At 40.5% G+C, this 20,043-nt stretch overlaps 1 protein-coding gene across 1 annotated transcript in view; it reads left to right on the top strand.

The window, feature by feature from the left end:
• Positions 1–15,767, top strand: part of MME (membrane metalloendopeptidase) — a gene marked incomplete at both ends in the record, with an annotated part of 42,354 nt that extends 26,587 nt beyond the window's left edge. Inside the window, 6 exons of the mRNA XM_080623605.1 lie at positions 5,623–5,742; positions 6,425–6,558; positions 8,917–8,982; positions 12,293–12,388; positions 12,656–12,732; positions 15,668–15,767. Coding sequence (XP_080479731.1) covers positions 5,623–5,742; positions 6,425–6,558; positions 8,917–8,982; positions 12,293–12,388; positions 12,656–12,732; positions 15,668–15,767 — 593 coding nt within the window. The remainder of the gene's footprint in view (positions 1–5,622; positions 5,743–6,424; positions 6,559–8,916; positions 8,983–12,292; positions 12,389–12,655; positions 12,733–15,667) is intronic.
• Positions 15,768–20,043: the final 4,276 nt, after the last annotated feature.

Genomic DNA, 20,043 nt, shown 5'->3' with positions numbered 1-20,043 from the left:
AAAAATTAAGAGAAAAGTTCATTACAGTGAAATAGGTTTTGTAATGCTTTTGGGTAGAAGCATTTCTAATGTCAGCCTACCCAAAACTATCTACAGCTAAAAATAAGAGAGAAGAGAAGGCATTAAAGTGCTTTTAAAGACACTAAAAAAAAAAATCCATTTTAGCTAAAGATTAGAACATGGAAGCACTGAGGTTTGTCATCTTGTGAACCATACCAGTTCTCTCCCCAGTGCTGCCAGAGCCACAAAGAGTTTTCAACATTAATTATGCCTCACAATATTTCTGTCAGACCTATTCTGCAAGTATTGTTATTTTCTACATTTCATACATTGCAGTGTCCTTTCTAAGCCATTAATGAGGTACTATAATCCACACATAACTCCTGAAAATAATTCTCTACAAAATGGAAAAATGAAAAAATGGAAAAATAAAAATAATTAAAGAAAATCCCCAACAACAACAACAAACCCAAACCAAACAAAAAAACAAAAACAAACAAACAAGACAAACAACAAAACACCTTTGTCCTGCCAGGCTCTGCACAGAAATGAAACAATATTATTTCTTGTTTATTTATGGACTCCAAAGAAAATATTTGGAGAAGCCATTATTTTCATTGCTGGGGATGAAATTACCACTTCTTCTCAGCCTTCCGTAATGGCTTCTGATATAATCCCAATTCTTTTACCAAATGAATCATTAAAGCAAGCTGAAAAATATCAGCTACTATCTTCCCCTGGGTTCTTTTAACACTTGTGTCAAAAGTAGTGCCACTGATCTGCACGACTGCCACTACCAGACAGACTCCAGCAGCAGCAGTGATCTGAAGCTTTACTTTGGGACCAGGTCTCTTATTACATGGCAAAAAAGCACTCCCTGCTGTTCAGTCTGCAAGTACAGCTACACTAAGCCAAGTGGGTGCAGTTTTCTTTCAGGTTTTGCAGGGTATGTTTAAAACAATGTCCTAACAATTTCACAGTTGGTGTTGTCTGTGTAAAAACATAAAGTTCTGCAAGTGCAGAAATTTAAGGAAAGAGCAGTAGGTTTATAATGGAAGACATCAACAAACTAAGCCAAGCTTTCCAAAATGATTGTTCCTTTTTAACTATTTTTGACCCAACTGAAAAACTGAAGAAGATAAAAAAGAAGTCCTGCAGTCCTAGATTTTCAGGTTTTACAGAGTCAGGTGATCCATTAAGCAGATTTCTGTAAGTATGATCCTGCCTTCTACTAGTCACCTGTGTCTTTGAAATAGCTTGCACTTTCAGTATGACAGAGAGCACTGTTCTGGGCACAGCTGGACTGCATCACTGTCAGCCTTACCATCACATAGGCAAGAATGAGAAAGCACCGAGAAAACTCCTTGTATTGGTGCAGTCAACAGCAAATCAAAAGTCAATAGCAAATCAAAACCACAGATGGTGCTGTTTGCACAGGAATTCAGCCTGCAACACTCACCTATTTTTAGGCTTCATGTCATAGTCAAACCTTTGATGATAACTTGCAAGGTCCATGAAATTTTCCAGTTAACCCAAGCTGCTCTGGCTTTGCAGTGGGCTCTAAAGGTAAAACATGAAATAAACATTGTGAAATCCAAGACAGACTTCACAGAGACAAAACCATGTTGACTTAACTAACCAGCATTGCTTGGTTAAGGATGGCAAGATGGTGCAGTTTGACAGGAGGTAAAACTAAGCGAGCAGTTAGCTCAGTACCCAACATTTAGCTCAAAAAATCTGCTCAGAAGGCTTTGTTTAAAACAGCTTTGTTCAATGATTTGTAGAAAAGGAATCACGATTTGGGAGACTGAAACTGATGGTTAATATGAGCCATAAATTCTTACCTCATCCTTTAACTATGGCATGACATAGGATAATTAAAGCAGTGTGATCTTTAGTGATGTTTGAATTAGCTTAGTATTATGCTTTTAAAGAAAAAAAAACCAAACCCTCTGAAGAGGAGTTCTGTGCATGATGCACAGGAAATTTAGAGCTCCATTATTACACTTCTACACGGTCTGATCTTCACTGTTCCATCAGCAGCACTGATCATCAGAAAGCCACTCAACCTGAGAAATATTAGCAAAACTGCTGCTAGTAAGGTGGGCCACTATGTGTTCCTTTAGGTGCCAGCTACCTGACCCAGAGGCAGGTATGCAAAACTGAACTGCCCCACGCTTCCAGTTGTTGTGGGATACTGTGCGAGACTGCCAGCACTGGTAAAGGCGTTACTGTTCTCAAACACATATAGGAAGAAAAGCAGCTTAGCTTTTTTTCTGTCCATGGCTGCACAGGTTGAGGGAAATACTGCATACCTTTTCCTGCCTTGAATATTCACAAAGCTGAGAAGTACCATCTGCCCTTTAGATCCCTAAGGAGCGGCACTTCTTTAAATCTCTGCGTGAAATGTATCCTACTGTGGGAGGAATGCCTATCCACTGCAGATCTGTATTGTGTAACAGAAGTCACAGAATATATTGTTTCCAGAAGAGTGGAGTTAAAAATAAATAACATCTATGAGTTCTGACATTTTACTCTAAAAATAGATGATGTGATAGAGTATTAATTAAACTAAACTGAAAGTCCCAGGGAACCGTCTGCCTCCAGAGAGGGAAGATGGTCCCCTGGTTTCAAGCAAAAGACAGACTGATGTCCAAGCAAGCCACAGTTGTAGTATTCAGGGCCACCAGGACCTGGATGTAGGACTCCAGAGAACTGGCTACCCAGGATTTGGAGAAGGCTGAGGTTCTTAATGACTTCTTTGCCTCAGTCTTCACTGGCAAAATCTCTGACCGCACCACCCAAGTCTTAGAAGGTGAACGCAGGAACTGTGAGAATGAAGACCCTAGGCCCACTGTAGGAGAGGATCTGGTTAGAGACCATCTTAAAAACCTAAACGTACACAAGTCCATGGGACCTGATGGAATCCATCCGCGGGTCCTGAAGGAGCTGGCGAATGAAGTTGCTAAGCCACTGGCCATCATATTTGAAAAATCATGGCAGTCAGGTGAAGTTCCCGACAACTGGAAAAAGGGAAATATAACCCCCATTTTCAAGAAGGGGAAAATGGATGACCCGGGGAATTACAGACCAGTCAGTCTCACCTCTGTGCCTGGCAAACTCTTGGAGCAGATTCTCCTGGAAGGCATGCTAAGGCACATGAAAAACAAGGAGGTGGTTGGTGACAGCCAGCATGGCTTCACTAAGGGGAAATCCTGCCTGACCAATTTGGTGGCCTTCTATGATGGGGCTACGGAACTGATGGACAGGGGCAGAGCAGTTGACATCATCTACCTGGATTTGTGCAAAGCCTTTGACACTGTCCCACATAACATCCTTGTCTCTAAATTGGAGAGACATCAATTTGATGGGTGGAACACTCGGTGGATAAAGAACTGGCTGGATGGCTGCACGCAAAGAGTTGTGGTCAATGGCTCAATGTCCGGCTGGAAACCAGTAACGAGTGGTGTCCCTCACGGATCCATGTTGGGACCGGTCTTGTTCAACATCTTTGTCAGTGACATGGACGGTGGGATTGAGTGCACCCTCAGCAAGTTTGCCGATGACACCAAGCTGTGTGGTTCGGTTGATACGCCGGAGGGAAGGGATGCCATCCAGAGAGAGATCTTGACACGCTTGTGAGGTGGGCTGATGCCAACCTTATGTGCAAGGTTCTACACCTGGGTCGGAGCAATCCCAGGCACAGTTACAGGTTGGGCAGAGAAGAGATTCAGAGCAGCCCTGCAGAGAAGGACTTGGGGGTGTTGGTCGATGAAAAAATGAACATGAGCCAGCAGTGTGCGCTCACAGCCCAGAAAGCCAACCATATCCTGGGCTGCATCAAGAGGAGCGTGACCAGCAGGTCGAAGGAGGTGATCCTGCCCCTCTGCTCTGCTCTTCTGAGACCTCACTTGGAGTATTGTGTGCAGTTGTGGTGTCCTCAACATAAAAAGGACATGGAACTGTTGGAACAAGTCCAGAGGAGGGCCACAAGGATGATCAGGGGACTGGAGCACCTCCGGTATGGAGACAGGCTGAGAAAGTTGGGGCTGTTCAGCCTGGAGAAGAGAAGGCTGCGTGGAGACCTCATAGCAGCCTTCCAGTATCTGAAGGGGGCCTACAAGGATGCTGAGGAGGGACTCTTCATCAGGGACTGGAGTGACAGGACAAGGGGTAATGGGTTCAAACTTAAACAGGGGAAGTTTAGATTGGATCTAAGGAAGAAATTCTTTACTGAGAGAGTGGTGAGGCACTGGAATGGGTTGCCCAAGGAGGTTGTGAATGCTCCATCCTTGGCGGTGTTCAAGGCCAGGTTGGATGAGGCCTTGGGTGATATGGTTTAGTGTGGGGTGTCCCTGCCCATGGTAGGGGGGTTGGAACTAGATGATCTCAAGGTCCTTTCCAACCCTAACTATTCTATGATTCTATGATTCTATGACTCTGAGTAAACATCTTGCTAGCAGTAATCTCCAGAAAGAACAGCATTATGATGCTGGGCACTCCAGGTATTGCTCTGTTTTGCCAATCCGCAAAATAGCCCACCACACAGTACAAAATTTATACTCTTGTTTACTGCCAGTACTTCCTGATAGTAACATCCAAACGTTTGGATATTTAATTCCATGACGAGCTAACGATGTAACAGGATTACCGTGACTGCAGGCAGCAGTTTGCACAGGACAGCAGAAGCATTTTTTTCCTAGCCTGTTTATTATTTCAGATTTTCCCATGCTTCTTTCTCCTCTTGAAAGAAAGTGCTAGAACTGTACTGGATCTATGCTGAAATGCAAGAGGTATCTGTTTTCTTTCTTTTTTTGTGTGAAATCTCATCCAATTACTTTTTTTGTTCACATTTTGCAGAGTTGCATACATCTCATTCAGAGTGAGAATTAATACTTTACACTGCTGCAGGAGGCTAAAGGGAGGAGGCTTGCATGTAATTTATATAATTTATAAATTAATTTATATAATTCTTCATTTATAAAAAGACCACAATTGCAAGATGATTTGTTACTAATTTGTTTCTTAAAAGCCTAGAAAAATGATCACAGAAGTGGGTGAAAAGAACTGCTTTGTTCCAGTTCTTTCATTGCCAACTTGGCAAATTTTTGTTGATTCTAGTGGGAGTTACTGATATTTCCAGTGGAAGAATAAAGTCCTCTCTCTGAGGTTGATTTGTATGGGGACAATTATAAAGTAATTTATTCTTCTAGGGGAACACTCTTACACTTTTCATGATGTTGTGAAATTTATTTAGTAATGATACAGGAGTCTGAGAGGGGTGTTGGACTAGATGACCTTGGAAGGTCCCTTCCAACCCAAACTATTCTATGATTCTATGGTAAGTGCTGTAAATTGTAAAAGTAAACTGCTTTTTTGCAAAATAAAGTAGTTAACAAAGTAAAAGCTGATCATGATTTTGCAAGTGTCTGAAGAGGGGAGTGTCTCCACTGAGCTGTGCCTGCTATCCCACAGCCATTACCCTGTGTCAGTTCACTTACTGCTGCTGGTAAATCTGAGGGAAGAGCATGACTTTGGTTGAAGCCCATAAAAATTGTCTGTTCACACTGCACACACAGGGTAATAAGGCAGGGTCTTAACTGTGATGTGGGTTTTTTGCAGTCTTTCCAGCTGGCATTTTGCAGCCCCCTTTCTTCAGTGCATCCCAACCCAGATCTCTGAATTATGGTGGCATAGGCATGGTCATCGGTCATGAAATCACACATGGTTTTGATGACAATGGTAAGGCTCCAAGTTTCTAATTACAAAACTTATAATTTTTTACATGCATTAGTGCTTAATCATTCCAGAAGTCAGACAAAGTGAAGATTAATTTTCCATATGTAAGACCAAATCTGGATTTCTGAGTCTTATGGTATTGTTCTCCATGATGATTCCCCAAAAGCATCATCCAAAGAAACCTGCAGACACTCCTATAAGCTGCAGGGCTGCAGCAACTGCCTAAGATGTGGGCCTGTGGCATGCAAAGGCTTTTAACATAGTTGCTGGTCACTTGCTTTTCCCAAAGGCTACATCGAAAACCATCACAAACCACAAATAATTGTGGACAGGGAGCATCACTATGCTGGCATAGACATGAACTCACAGGTCTAGCCATGAGACCTGCTGCTCAGCCACACTGTTAATTTCTAGACATGCACAATGGTCACTCCAGCATTGAGCGACAGGTCAGAACCATACCAGGCTTCCTAAGAGAGCCTTAATACCATCTGGTGATTCCATTTGAATTTGTTTGGTTTTCCTTCTCTACTGAAATATAACCCCCTTAGCGAAGAAAACCCTCAACCAACCAAAACCAAAAACCATCCAAAAAAACCCCTACCATCTGTTTACTTGCTACTCTTCTTACTGGATCAAAACCCTCTTTTCCTGTATACATAATTCTGTTAACATACTATTACAGGTAGAAATTTCGATGAGAATGGAGACCTTGTAGACTGGTGGACTGAAGAATCAGCACGCAGTTTTAAGGAGCTATCCCAGTGTATGGTGTACCAGTATGGAAACTTCTCATGGGACCTAGCAGGTGGACAGCATGTATGTCATATTTATTTGTAACTACTGAAGTTATTTTTTAATGAGGAAGCATGAAATCTCATGTCCTAAACATGCAAACCCTTATTTACATGAATGCTGTCTTAGCTTCTGACCAATGCTGTCGTGCCTAGACCAAAAGGGAAAAAAAAAAAAAGGACACCAAACAAATAAAGAAAGAAAAGAAGAAGGGGGAGGGGAGGCAAAACAGACTGTTAAAATTACGGGTAGTGGTAAAAACGTCACACATACCCTGACTATTTTGACAGAGGCAGGGCTTATCATTACGAACAAGTAGTCCTAGAAGCCTTTGCCTAGAAGCCTTTCTGGGCCCTCAAATGCTCTTATGCTCTTTTTTAATTCCACAAAAGGAACAGGGCAGGGGGAAAGGAACTTTGAACTGCATTTCCACAAAACTTGATGCACAAATAATATATATCCTCAACAAAACAAATCCTGTTTGCTGCTTTCCTTCACTCAAAACTTTCCTGCTCTTTCCCCCCCCGAGAACAGTCTGTACTAGAGAGCTAAAAGGTCTGAGAAGAATCAGGGTACGGCAGGAGAGGAAGAGGTGGTCTGCAGATTTAGGAGGCAGGCAGTCTAAATGTGACTGCATTTATAGCACTCCGCACAGTTAACATCAGTAGGCATTCAGTGTATGTCTGGAAGCCCAAATTTAATGAGAACAGTTAGCAGGATCAGTCTATTCTGTGTCCCAACAAGATCACTATTCCTTTTAACTCACTGAAGCAGGTGACAGTGATACAATTACACATACTGAACAGGAGATCGGTCCTTTCCTAGGAAATGCAAGCTGCAAAACTGCCATTGGAAGGAGACAGCCCTGCATATGCAACACAGCACTTCACAGCATGTCATTTCAGGGGTCACCAAATGCTCTGCTAATGCACCTACATTGTGTCTTTCATCATCTACAGTTTAATTATCTTCACAGCACTCCCACCCTGCTCCCATAGAGATTTTACTGTCCCAGGCTGGCAGTGCACCTACTTCAGAGCTACAGAGAACAGATTTGTACCACTATTACTACCTGAGCTGCCATCACTGGCAGCTGAGGTACATCCTGCACACCACTTCAGTACTTAGTTCCCAGTCCTACATCTTCCGCACAGCTAGTGACATGACAAGTGAGTGTCAGCCGCTGGATCACTGCTCCTCAGGAAAGGAAGGAAAGTACTTTATGACAGGAGCCCTCAGTTGTGTTGCACTGTGGGAGACTACTTACTACTTTTAACATCCACCTTGTTTATTTTGGACATCAGTGGATAACGCCACATGAAGCACCAAACCGTGCCACCAGCTGTTTTTCTGTAAAAAACAAAATTTCTCTTGGATGGGATCTCCTACAGTTAAAGTGGTGAAAGAGAAAACACAAGAAGCTATTTCTCTGACTACTACTGTCCGGGTTTTTAGAGGCTGAGAATATTTTCTGTCATACAGGGTAGAGAAAAGATAAAACTTCCAGCCCTGAGGTTTTCCTGTTCTGTGTGTGTTAAACTGTTAAGACTCATAGACAAGCCAGTAAAACTTGAAAAGAATATATTAACATACTTTTCTGCCATTTTTTCCACACATTGAGTTCAATCTAATGACAGTTCCAGGTTTTGCAGCTCTGAATATTGTAGCTCAGTATCTTGGGCTAAAGGTTAAAAATAATGGCTTTTTAAAAAAATTAAATTGCAGACTCTCCATTACCAAAGCATCACCATCTTTAGTAACACTTCACTGACACTTTACTGACTTAATACTATACCAGCTAAACAGATATCTTCTATGTATCTTGCTACCTAGCTTGCCTAATACACAGACAAATACTTTCTAGCAGATTTGCTGACAGCTGCTAACTGATCATTTCAGCTATTTGGACTTTGGATTTTAATATGTAGACTATACGGACAGATTCTGTCCACCTCCTCTAACTGGAACTGTAGTAAGAAACTAAGCGTTAAAGATATGATAAAAAAATAGGAAGAATGAATGAACAAGTAAGCTTCAGAAAACTTGGGTAAAAGGGATATGAGAGCCTTGAAAGTTGCCTGTAGGGGAAGGAGGAGGATAAGGGAGAACAATAGTATCCACACAGATTTTGAGACAAGAGAGGCAAAGACTCTTCAGAGATGTTCACATAATTTTCTGCTAAAACTTCAAATTTTATGTGAATTCTTGCCTTTCAAAAGTGGGAAGGGAAAAAATAAATTAAACAAACAAACAAAAACCCAACCCCCCCAAAAAAAAACAAACACAAAACCCTCCAAAAAAACCCCAACCCACAAAGTCTGGCATTACAGGCCCTGGATAAGCTCTTCTTTTCAGAAATCTGTACTTCTTTTTGTTTTACAGCTGAGTGGAATCAATACACTAGGAGAAAACATTGCTGATAATGGGGGTATTAGACAAGCATATAAGGTAAGAAGTACTCTTTATTCTAATTTTAGCTGAAACCATCATAGATTAAGAAAATTAATTGCAGAGCCTTTGAAGAAGAAACATTATTTTTGTGTTAGGGACAGGACCGTACCTACTGCATCATCAAGACATGGTTTAAGACTATTGACCAGCTATTGTATTTCTTTCCTCCTGTTAATTATTTCAGGATACATGCTACCTGTTCCTAGTGTTCTCTTTTTCAGCTGACTTCCTTTATTTTTTCCATTTGTGAATAACAAATGCGTAGCATGAAAACATTTAATGAATCACACTTGGACCATCACCTAACTGCTCTGGTGATACTGAGCAGCTGTCTGCCTCTGGCTATCTGTCTTCACCAGCTTTTTTAAGCCACAAAGGAGAGAATTACTTTCTCCTGATCCATAAACAGTCTCTGTCTACATGAAACGCTATTCACTGTTAAAAAACTGTTCAAAATATCATTCTGTACAAGTGACTTCGGTCCCCTGTACAGGTATCCAAAGATATCAGTGACATCTGGAGTCCTAGTGCTAAGCCTTCTGTGGGAGCTTGCACACTTTTTGGCTTTCCTTTAATACTCTTCTGAAAAATTCAGCCCCTTAGAGTGGCCAGCTTTAAGACTGAAAGCAAAAGCAGCAGGGGTCTTCTGTTTGTGAGTTGGGAGGCAAGAAGCAAGTCAGCTTCTCTATGAACTTTTCCTGTTACCTGCAAACCTGGTGGTTGCAGACTTTAACAACATGATCCTTCCTCTCCTTCCCTGAACACCTTGTTCTAAGGCAAAAATATTCAGCTCATTCCTCAACAAAGTGCCTGCTGGGATGCACAGGCAAACGCACACTTCTCAAAGTTACCATCACAGCTTCTTCAAAGAATGGCCATCAGCAACACTTAATTTACTAGAAATATACACATTTGAGGGCAAATACAATTATTAGTAAGAGTCTGACAAATTATTTGGAAGCATAAAACAGGCATCAGTAGGGCATATTAGATTAGTCTAATCTTCAATTACTGAACACTTACGCATTTAAAAACCCCAAACAGTACAAATCCACAAAAAGGGGGCACTCTTTTTGAAAGGAATGAGAGTAGCCAGAAAAAAACTAGGTCAGCAGTATTACAAAAAAAGAATTAGATATTCATAATTATTATTACATCATATGAATATTAAAAAAAGAGTCCAAAAGGAATCCTGAGAGGCCATCTAGTCATCCCACCCCCACCTCCCAGCAGGTAGAATCAACCATTTCTGTATCATTCAGACATACCGTATGAGCAGTTCTGCTACCTCCTCTTACTCCTTGAGTGCCATCATGTCTTTCAACAGTGGAAACGGAGAAATCTGCTCCTTTCTTCTCTGTGACCTTTTTCATATTTGAAGACTGCTACATACTCGAAAGCCCAGACTTCTTTAGACTAAACAAACCCAATTCCTTCAGTCTTTCCTCATAGGTCATGTTTGCTAGACCTCTGCTCATTCTTGCTGCTTTCTTCTGGCCTCTCTCCAGTTGGTCTACATCTTTCTTAAAAGTGCAGTGCCCAAAACTGGACAGAGGGCTCCAGCTGAGACCTGGCCAATGCGAAACAGCATAGAAGGATACTTCATAAGACACTTCTGTTTATACATGCCACTTGCCTTTTGTGTGATAGTATGGCACTGTTGGCTCTTGTTCAGCTTGTTTTCCACTAAAACTTCCAAGCCTTTTCGGTAGACCTGTTAACCACTTCTTCCTCAACTTGCACTTGTACAGTTGATTGGCTTGCCTCGTGTGGCAGATTAGCACTGACTTTAGTCATAACATTTCTCCAGTTTGCTAGCATCTTTCTATCAGTAATGATATACTAACAACACATTGTTTGGCACGTGGGCTTCATAAGAAACATGAAAGCAATTGTTCTTACTATGGAAAGCTTTTAAAGTCTTCTGCAATTTGCTTTAAAACAAAACAAAATCACAGTGAAAAAAAATCTACTTTTCATAATGCAACATTAAAGATTGATAAAATTCGTGTCTTCTCCCTGCAGAATCAGTTTTGTGCTAGTAATATTGAATCCCAGAACTCCACATTGTGTACAGGGCAAGCAAATCTTACCATAAGTATGGTATTTTAGACTGTAACCCAGTAGTTGTGGGGGAAAAAAAAAATACACTTATGTGATAAACATTTGGAAGAAAAACAAACTGTAAACAGGCAGCAAATACAGGTGCTCTGTAGAATCAGAGACTAGAATAATTGTTTGCCACAGCTGCAGCTTTTTACTCCAGATCTCTCAGGTGTAATGGAAAGAAGAAGGGGAAGAGAGACAGATGAACAAATAGGGGAGGAATGAATCCCACCTGGATTGTCTTGGAGATCATTTGTACCTCCCTGAGCAAAGGCAGGCTGGGCTGCCCAGCCGAGTCACTCAGCCAGGGATACACACACAGGGAATCCCAAAATCATGTGAGATGCCACAGATAGACTCATTTTGGGACTGTGCCTTAGAAAACAGCACAGCAGCATGCATTTCCATGTGGAGGTACATACAGAGGGTAACTGGTAGCAATGCCTGACCCACAGAACCCACAGGAGACAAAGCTGCTGCTGGTGAGTCTTCATACTGACAGCTTGGAACCCCAGCAGCTGGGAGGCTGGTTTAGCACAGAGCTTGCCACCTACCCTTCAGCTGATGTCAGAAAATCACAATTATTTCTGTTACAGAACATATTCTACTTTTTAAAGACAGAACCACCTTATGCAGGCATTTATTAACCCCATGAAAGAATTTGCTAGATAAGTATGTAACAGTCCAGTGGAATTTAATACATTAATTTTTATTAAGCTCACTGAAAAGCAGCACAAACTCTCAGTAGCTACTGCATTTCAGAACACAACTGTCCTCCTTTGCATTCTTAATTTCTTCCCCTGTAAAGAGATGGGTAATTATGCAAAAAACTTTGTTATTCTGAGTGTACCCATCTTACTGAAATTATTCCATTAGCCTTTTGCTACAATAAATTGCCACCTTTAAGCCTGTTTCTCTTACCATTTATTCCAATATAATTCAGGCAGCTTCACTAAACCTGCTGTAGAACAGCACTGTAAGGCACATCCAATGGGAAAGCTTCCTTGATTCAGTCAGGCTGCTGTTGTCACAGTAATAAGAAATGTCCCTGTCACCTCCTGCTTAAAGGTGGCACGTGGTGAGATGGATGGCCAAGGTATCCCATGAAGAAGTATGTCCAAGGACGCTCCTCCTTGTCATAATTCCATTTTGATTGTCCGTGCTGGAAGTTGTTAACATTTCTACTCAATTCATTCTACAGGCCTATGAGAACTTTGTGGAAAAGCATGGAAAAGAAAAACTTCTTCCTGGTCTTGAAATGAACCACAAACAGCTGTTTTTTGTGAACTTTGCACAGGTATTCTATACTTCTTGACTGAAGACTTTGAAAATCACTTGAAGGTACAGTTTAACAGTAAATCGGAAAGAACAGGCTGACCACAGTTTTACTAAGAGCTGGCAGAGTTGCTAAGCTGGGCAGTGTTCACTACAAAGTAGAGAAAATAAATTACTGTTAAGTAATTTTTGTCATCCCTAGATACATTAATTCAGCCACAAAATGACAGCAGGTCTCTTCCTAGACAATCTTATAGCTAACAAATGTTTTTCTTTGTTATGTGTTTAGGTATGGTGTGGAACATACAGACCAGAATATGCTGTGAATTCCATCAAAACTGATGTGCACAGCCCAGGCAAATTCAGGTCAGCACATATAATAATCTTCAGTGCACTTCCTAGGTTCAAGACAACTTTTAGCTATAGAATTTAAAGAACTCTACACAAAAAGCTAGGGTGCACTTACCAGGGTAGATTTAGGTGTGCACACGTATACAGACACAACACACTGAAGATGGTTAAGAGAAAGACAGATAGTCTGTGCCATCTGAGGGATGAACTTCCATCCTTCAGGAAAGTCACAGGAAAAGTCTCAATCTGTGGAGTGCAAGGATTTTACTCTTCCAAGCATGGAAAAAAAATTCATCTTCTTTTAAACAGCAATACTAACATGAGAGAAGATGACCTTCTGTTAATGGCCTTTGCCATCTACAGCTAGAAAGACATTCTTCTGTTCCAGAGTGGAATGGCCTGTCTTTGCTATTACGTTGACAGCATTTCTCAGAATATCTGTTGCAGCCCAGGCCTGGGGTTCCACTGTGTCACAGGTGTTATACAAGGTCACCATTTGCTCTGTCTTGCAAGAGGAACAGAAGTGGGGTTTAGGTGGAAGATCACTGCCCCTCAATCAGTCACAAGCCTGATGCTGTGATGCAATAAGCAGATTTGTATTTTCTGCCTTGTGTACTCAGCCAGCCTTCCCACGGAGAGGTGAGCTCAAGTTCAGTAGAGTCATGCAGGGAACTTGGCTGATCATGGTGGAAGTCTTTGGGCCAGACTAGGACCTTTTCTTTTTAACTGAAGTCACAGCAACCTATTCATCAGTTGTGTAACAAAGTTTTTTGCTTTACTAAATTGGTTTGGTCAAATGCCATGAGATCAAATGATAATGTAGACATCATAGCATTTGTTTGCTTTGGAAGGCTGTGTCATCTCCAGGATTTCTGTACACAGTAGCAAATTTCTCTCCTGGTACCATTAATTCCCATATCTCTCTTTCAAAGGCATTTCAGAATTATTTTGTTTATCCCACATACTCAAATATTTAGTGAAAGCAGTGACTGTTCCTTCAATTGCTACTTGACTGGCATTTCACTGTGGGTGGTTTTTGTACTATCTCGGGATTCCTCCCAGAGACAATTTATGCCTCAAGTTCCACCCCTCAGCACCCTGGGTTGTAAGGCTGATGAGGTTCCTCAGAACCATGCCTCCTCTTTGTGCTTCACACTTGTACAAGTCATGAGCCCTCTGAAATTCACTAGTTCAGCATCTTTGTGTAACTGTATTTGCGTGTATCTTGGATATATTACATCATGTATTGTGCTGTTTTTACATCAATATGAAAGGCTATAAACTTCATATGGAATTACACAGGTATTAATGAGAAACCATATTAACATTTTTAGAATGTGAAGTAATTTTCAGGGGAGGCCTCCTTAAGAGCTCTAAAATAGAAAGCATTTCAGTACAAGACATACACACAAAATTACTGCCTGATGACATACTATTTAAATGACACAATAGCTCCCACTGTGCCTTTTTTAGTATTTGGGGGTTGGAGTGGGTTTTTTGTCATTTAACACCTGCTACACTGACTGCACGCTATTTCTCCTTACAGGCAAGATAGGCAGCTCTTCATAAACATGGTTAATTGCACAGTACAAATTTAGTTTATGGGCTAACAACTCTGAATACTGGACACGTAGAATCTCTTGTCCACTGGATAAATAAGAAGTTAACAGAAAGATGCCTTAGATTGAGTAATCATCAAAGATAGGTGGAAGAGAATCCGTATCCAAGTGTTAACATGCAAAACTAAAACAGAGCACATATAATAGCAGATACAGGTCAAGCCCTGCTTATGTACCAAATCCTGGTAGTTCTGGGGCTGTTAGTAAATGAAACAGAACTCTTATCCCACCACTGGTTTATCCATTTGTTATTAACAGCTCTAAGTAGAATTTTATTACACCCAAAATACTTTTTGCTTTGTCTGGCAAAATCCCATTTTAGCAGTTCTGGTCCTTAAGAGCAATGAAGTGCTGCTTTGTCACTGAAACACATGACTTGCCTTGTAATCATTTTTCTGCGCTGTCTCCTCCTGTTCCACTGCTGGTTCCCAAGACCAGTTAGCAGGTCATCTCGCTTCTAGTCTTGTAGAGATAGTCAAATTGTTGCAGATGTCAGCTGCTGAACCTCAACTTCTGTAGATGCTTCCTGGTTCTATTGAATCTAATGACTAAGGTTATTCACAGGACAATCACAAATTACTCAAAGAAATGGTTCTTCAAATAACTCCTGGTCCAGAGTCAATATACATCAGTATCTATACTTGACATTTGAAGCAGAAATAGTTGTTCTGCAGAGGTATGTACATGCTGTATTTCCATGGAAGGAATGAGCAACTTAATACATTGACATATGTTCACAATTACGCATTTAAAAACTGCTTTGGCTAGCATGTCCTCCTATTCACTTGAAAGCTGTTCTTTGTATGAGTTTTTTCCTGGCAACTCATTCACTGGAACAATTGTGAAGAATGCTCAGAGAAGCAATATGATCTCAGTTGAAACTTGATTGGTATAAAAATGTAAATGAATGTTTACTGAGAAGTTACACTGCAGTCTTCTACCTCAGGGCCTTGTTTTCCCTTTACTAAGCAACTTGACAGCAAAACATAGGTGAAAGAATTCTCACTGTAAACCAACAACAAGCAATAAACCTGTTCCAAGTAAAATAAAGAGAATTTCTGTGAGAGTCAGTAACAAAGAAAGGACAGGTTCTGTTCTTTGGGGGTGGGGGGGGGGTCAACAGGTGCCATACAAACTGAAAAGAGAAAATACAGGCACTGCTTGAGGTGAAATGGAAGCAATAGTCAGAGTTCAGAAATGCAGGCATTTCCCACAGTATTTTGAGGTGACTCACAAAAACAAACAAACAAACAAAGTTACCAGATGTGACAAGTCTTGTTTGTTTTAAATAACGGAAAGCAACAATTACAAGATATTGTTTTGTTTTAAAGGGTCATAGGATCATTGCAGAACTCTCCAGAGTTTTCTGAAGCCTTTTCATGCACCAACAGAAACTACATGGATCCTGCTAAAAAGTGCCGTGTTTGGTGACAGAAATGTAAACCTTTCATCTCAAGACGCTTCCCAGAACAGAAATTTTGAGCTTATTTTGAGAAGGTGAAGAGAACTGAGCAGAATATGCTAAAGTACTCACTGTAATTCTTAGTAAACAGGCAAACCAACAAAATCACACCCCAAAACATCAAATAAAGGACTAATGCCAATGCAGCAATTAGCTGCTCTAGCTGACTGGCTGCTTTTCCTAACACTGAACCTCACAGAATCTAAGTCACTGGACAGCATACAGTACCATTCACTTGTAATAAACCTGGTCCCCACTGACCAGTAGCTATTTAGATTTATTTTAAAATGTCAAAGTGTAACACGTTATCTCCCAAAGGTTGGTGAATGTGTATTTCTCATCAGGCAGAGGGAGGAAATATTAAGTAGCCCAGTTTTAGACATCAAAACATGATAGTAACAGTTTATATCCTGTCAGAGTTTGTACCCCCTGCTGTTATGATAGATCTATTCTACCAAATGTTATCATTTTTACTTGAAACCATTTACACAGAGGAGTCCAAAGACCTGCTGTACTTAAGTAACTCACTAATTATTCCAGTGTGTACTACCTGAAGTCACTATTTACAACAGATTATTTACTGCTTTCCAGCCAAACTGCAGGTAATTGTAGGTAACTGTAGGTAATTTATTAATTTTGAACATATAATGTGTAAGATTGCGATCAAAGACCCTTTCACAGTTTTCTAAGCTTTTTCTTGCTTTCTCTGAAGTTTGTCTTTTTTAAAGTTTCTAGTAATGTATAAATCATAGTTTTTATATATTTAAATCCAAGCTACACTTTTGACTTGAAGCATTGTAATATATTTTATCAGTGGCTGCATAGAACTGGGAAATTTGAGTAAAGCATAGTATCAGGCAATAATACAAGTCTATAAAACTGAGCTCTCGAATGGAGTACACCAATGTTCAAGTGTGCAGGCTGACTTTCTCAGTATTTAGGGTCTGATCCTGCACAATATGTACATGTTCTGATCGATGTCAGTCCTCACATCAGTGGAGCTGCACAGATTGCAAGAATCAGAAGGAGCTTTAAGTAAGAAGGTAAAAGGCTTTAAATCTGCAGTGACATGTATTAAACATCCTCATGCAGATTGCAAAGGAACTTACTGCTTTGTATATCAAAGCAAACAGATTTCCAAAAATTAGTACCAGATACCTCAGATGACTGCTACAATAGGTGTATTTAAAAACCTATGTTCCTTTTAGCTTTCTGAGTTTGTCATCTGATCAAAACATTTTGATAATAAACTGAAATTATGAGCCAATTGCAATGTGTGTTCTTTAAACAAACCAAAAAAAATCCTCTCTGTAAATACACTTCTGTACTCATCCCGAGCACCACACCTCAGCATCTGTAACAAGCTGCACAAGGAGAATTTACATCATTTTCTTGTAGTTTACAAGCAGATGTCAGTAGGTTATTTAGTACCTACGGAAATCACACCAAACTTGACTGCAGAAAGCTTTCTGTTCCAGCACTTTCTCCCCACAGTATGATCAAGTCACTCCTGACCACTAAAGGGAAGCAGAGTGAAAACCAGCAGAACCAAAAACAAAACTGAAGGACATTTCACTCACTGCAGCATTCGCGTTTTACTGCTTCTTCAGTTCCACATTTAAACACTCCTGGATTTCACAGTAGGAGTCCAAGTTGTGTACAAATGCACTGGTCCATTCTAGCATTTCCATGAGCTTGGCATGAGGCACCTGTGAATTCAGTAAATTGCCAGACTCACTGCCAAAACTTTCAAAACCAGTAAAGATGGTATCACTGACACAAACGCTGCATTGATAAAGTGTGTTTTCCATCAATTTTATCTGCCTTGGCTACATTGGCTAAGAAAATGTAGTTTCTGTTTTACTGAGAAGATGCTTACAATCAAGTTGGCAGGAACACCGAAGAGATGAGGAATTTGTGACAATATGTAGAAAAAAAAGACAGTGCCCTATGAAGTGTGCATCAGCGTGTGTTTGTTAGTGTTCAAAACCAGAAAGAGTGAAAAATAGCACAAAAAAAACCAAACAAACAAACAAAAAAAAAAAAAAACAAAAAAAAAAAAAAACAAAAAAAACCAAAACAACAAAACAGTATTACCTCAACAGAAGGCAAGGAATTTCTGGAAAAAGGCAGTATTCCATACCTAGAAGAAATAAAAGTCTGTTAACACCTGATGAGTATTTAAATGGATCTTGACTTGTGGATGAATATAGGCTATCTCCTCCTTTTAGAATCCTCCAATTCCCTTGCCTTTGATAGTTTTATTCCTGGTTTTCGTTTTCCAGCTACTTAAGTCACCTTCCTTCGGTATTGTCTTAGAGAAATAAATCCCTGGCCAATAACCATACAATTACATAATCCATCTGCAGTGTTTTTTTCTCATTTCCTGCCCACTTAAGCTTCAACTTCTCCCTCTGCTTTATTCTTCTTTAAATACATTCATACAAGTTTGGGCACTCTAAGATAACAGCTGTTCCTTTGTAAGCTGGCTTTGCAGAGCCATTTCCAGCATTTGCCTGCACAGAGGCTGCTACAAGTCACGCAGGATTTATACTCATCAGCATTGGGGCTAGGAGAGGTCATCAAGGGAGGGTTACAGTCCCTCTCCTCAAAAGCTTGGTCAGGCTGCCCTTGTCAAATCCTGCCTACCCTCCCAAGAGCTCTGAAGTTCTGAGGAGAGCATCAAAATCTGAAGGGAAAAGCTGGTATGTGCCTGATTTCCTTCTCGTTACACAGTTTGCATTTTTTCATTTTGGCTAAAATGTCACTTCAGCTTTTTGCTTTATCACAACATCCTTGGTAACACCAATGAAATGTACACCGGAAAAAAACATCTACAGGCATGAAAAAAGTATTTAACAGCTTTATGATGTATTTCCTTGCAAGAAAGGACAGATCTTTCCCAAATTATTCAGATTCCACAAGTCTTCATGTCTCCTCTGGTCTGCATTAATTCAATTCTCATCACATCACACATCGAGATACTAGAACCAAATATGGGAGGAAGTGATGGCAGTGACTCAAGGCAGGAAAAAAAGTTTTCCTCATAAAATCAGTGTTTAATAGATGTTGGTCCTAATGAGCTCAGACCAACCTCTCAGACTCAGTAACAAGGAGAAGGCTGGATCAGTGCCCTGGACTCCTACTCACCTCCTCGGTTTTGAAATTATATTCATTCCCTCGTGCAGGCCCAGCTGCTGTCGTGCTGCCTGGGATCCTGCTGTGTAACTACAAATGTTTAGAATGCTTTGCACCAAAGACTGTTACCTCTGGTAAGGGAACCGCTTCCTGTATCCAAGAAGGAATATGTGCACTGATGTCCAAACAATGCAACCCCTCTTAGAGCCTTTACAGGTACCATCAGAATCTTACAAACACAGCAGAATCTAGCAGTCATACATCTGGAACAAAATTTCTCATGGTGACAATATTGAGACTTCCCATTCACAGCTTCTGTTTTACACTGATCTCCTGGCGACAATGGTAGCATTCAGTATGTTCTCCATTTTCCATGCAGACCCTCACGTAGCAATTAGCTATTACACTCATGGAAACAACAGAACACAGTTTGGAATAATCCTTTGTGCGATTACACATGTAAGGCTACTAAGTAGACAATTTTATTGTCCTAAGGCTTCCTTCCTTGTATGAGGATTTTACTGATCAAGTTGTAAAATTATCCAAGATTACTATTTCCACTTGATTGCTACCAAATACCCTGTATCTATTCCAAGCCTTAAACCTCAACCATGATACACCACAGAATACTAAATGAGAATATGCTTGCTGTTACACTCCTCACTACAACAGCTGACATGCAATACAGCATCCACCTTCACTTAGTTGTGTACATATGTGCATACGGTTATATATATGCTATATATATTTGTGCTGGAGGAGACACAAAGATGCAAATATGGTACACAGAAAATTGTATGATGTGGTTTCTGTTGGACCTCAGAAGTCAGAATTTGATTCGGAGTTGAACCAGATCCTGAGACAAGATCATCCTCCTGCTCAGGTCACCTTCTAGTAGTTACATAGTGCTTCAAGACTAGGTTTGCCAATTATACCCTTGATCCAGAATTGTTTAGATATCCTGGTACTGTTTCAGCAAGAGCCTTGAACATAAGGACTGGCGCTAACCTGATTTAGTATTTTATGAGAACCTAATGTAGGGGCAGAAGGTAGTTGTCCTGCTGATGTTGAGACTTTCTGCACTAGGCTGGACTTTCTTATGGACTG

This window comes from Psittacula echo, assembly GCF_963264785.1.
Source record: "Psittacula echo genome assembly, chromosome: 7".
Lineage (NCBI taxonomy): Eukaryota > Metazoa > Chordata > Aves > Psittaciformes > Psittacidae > Psittacula > Psittacula echo.
This window is presented reverse-complemented; position numbering and strand designations above follow the sequence as displayed.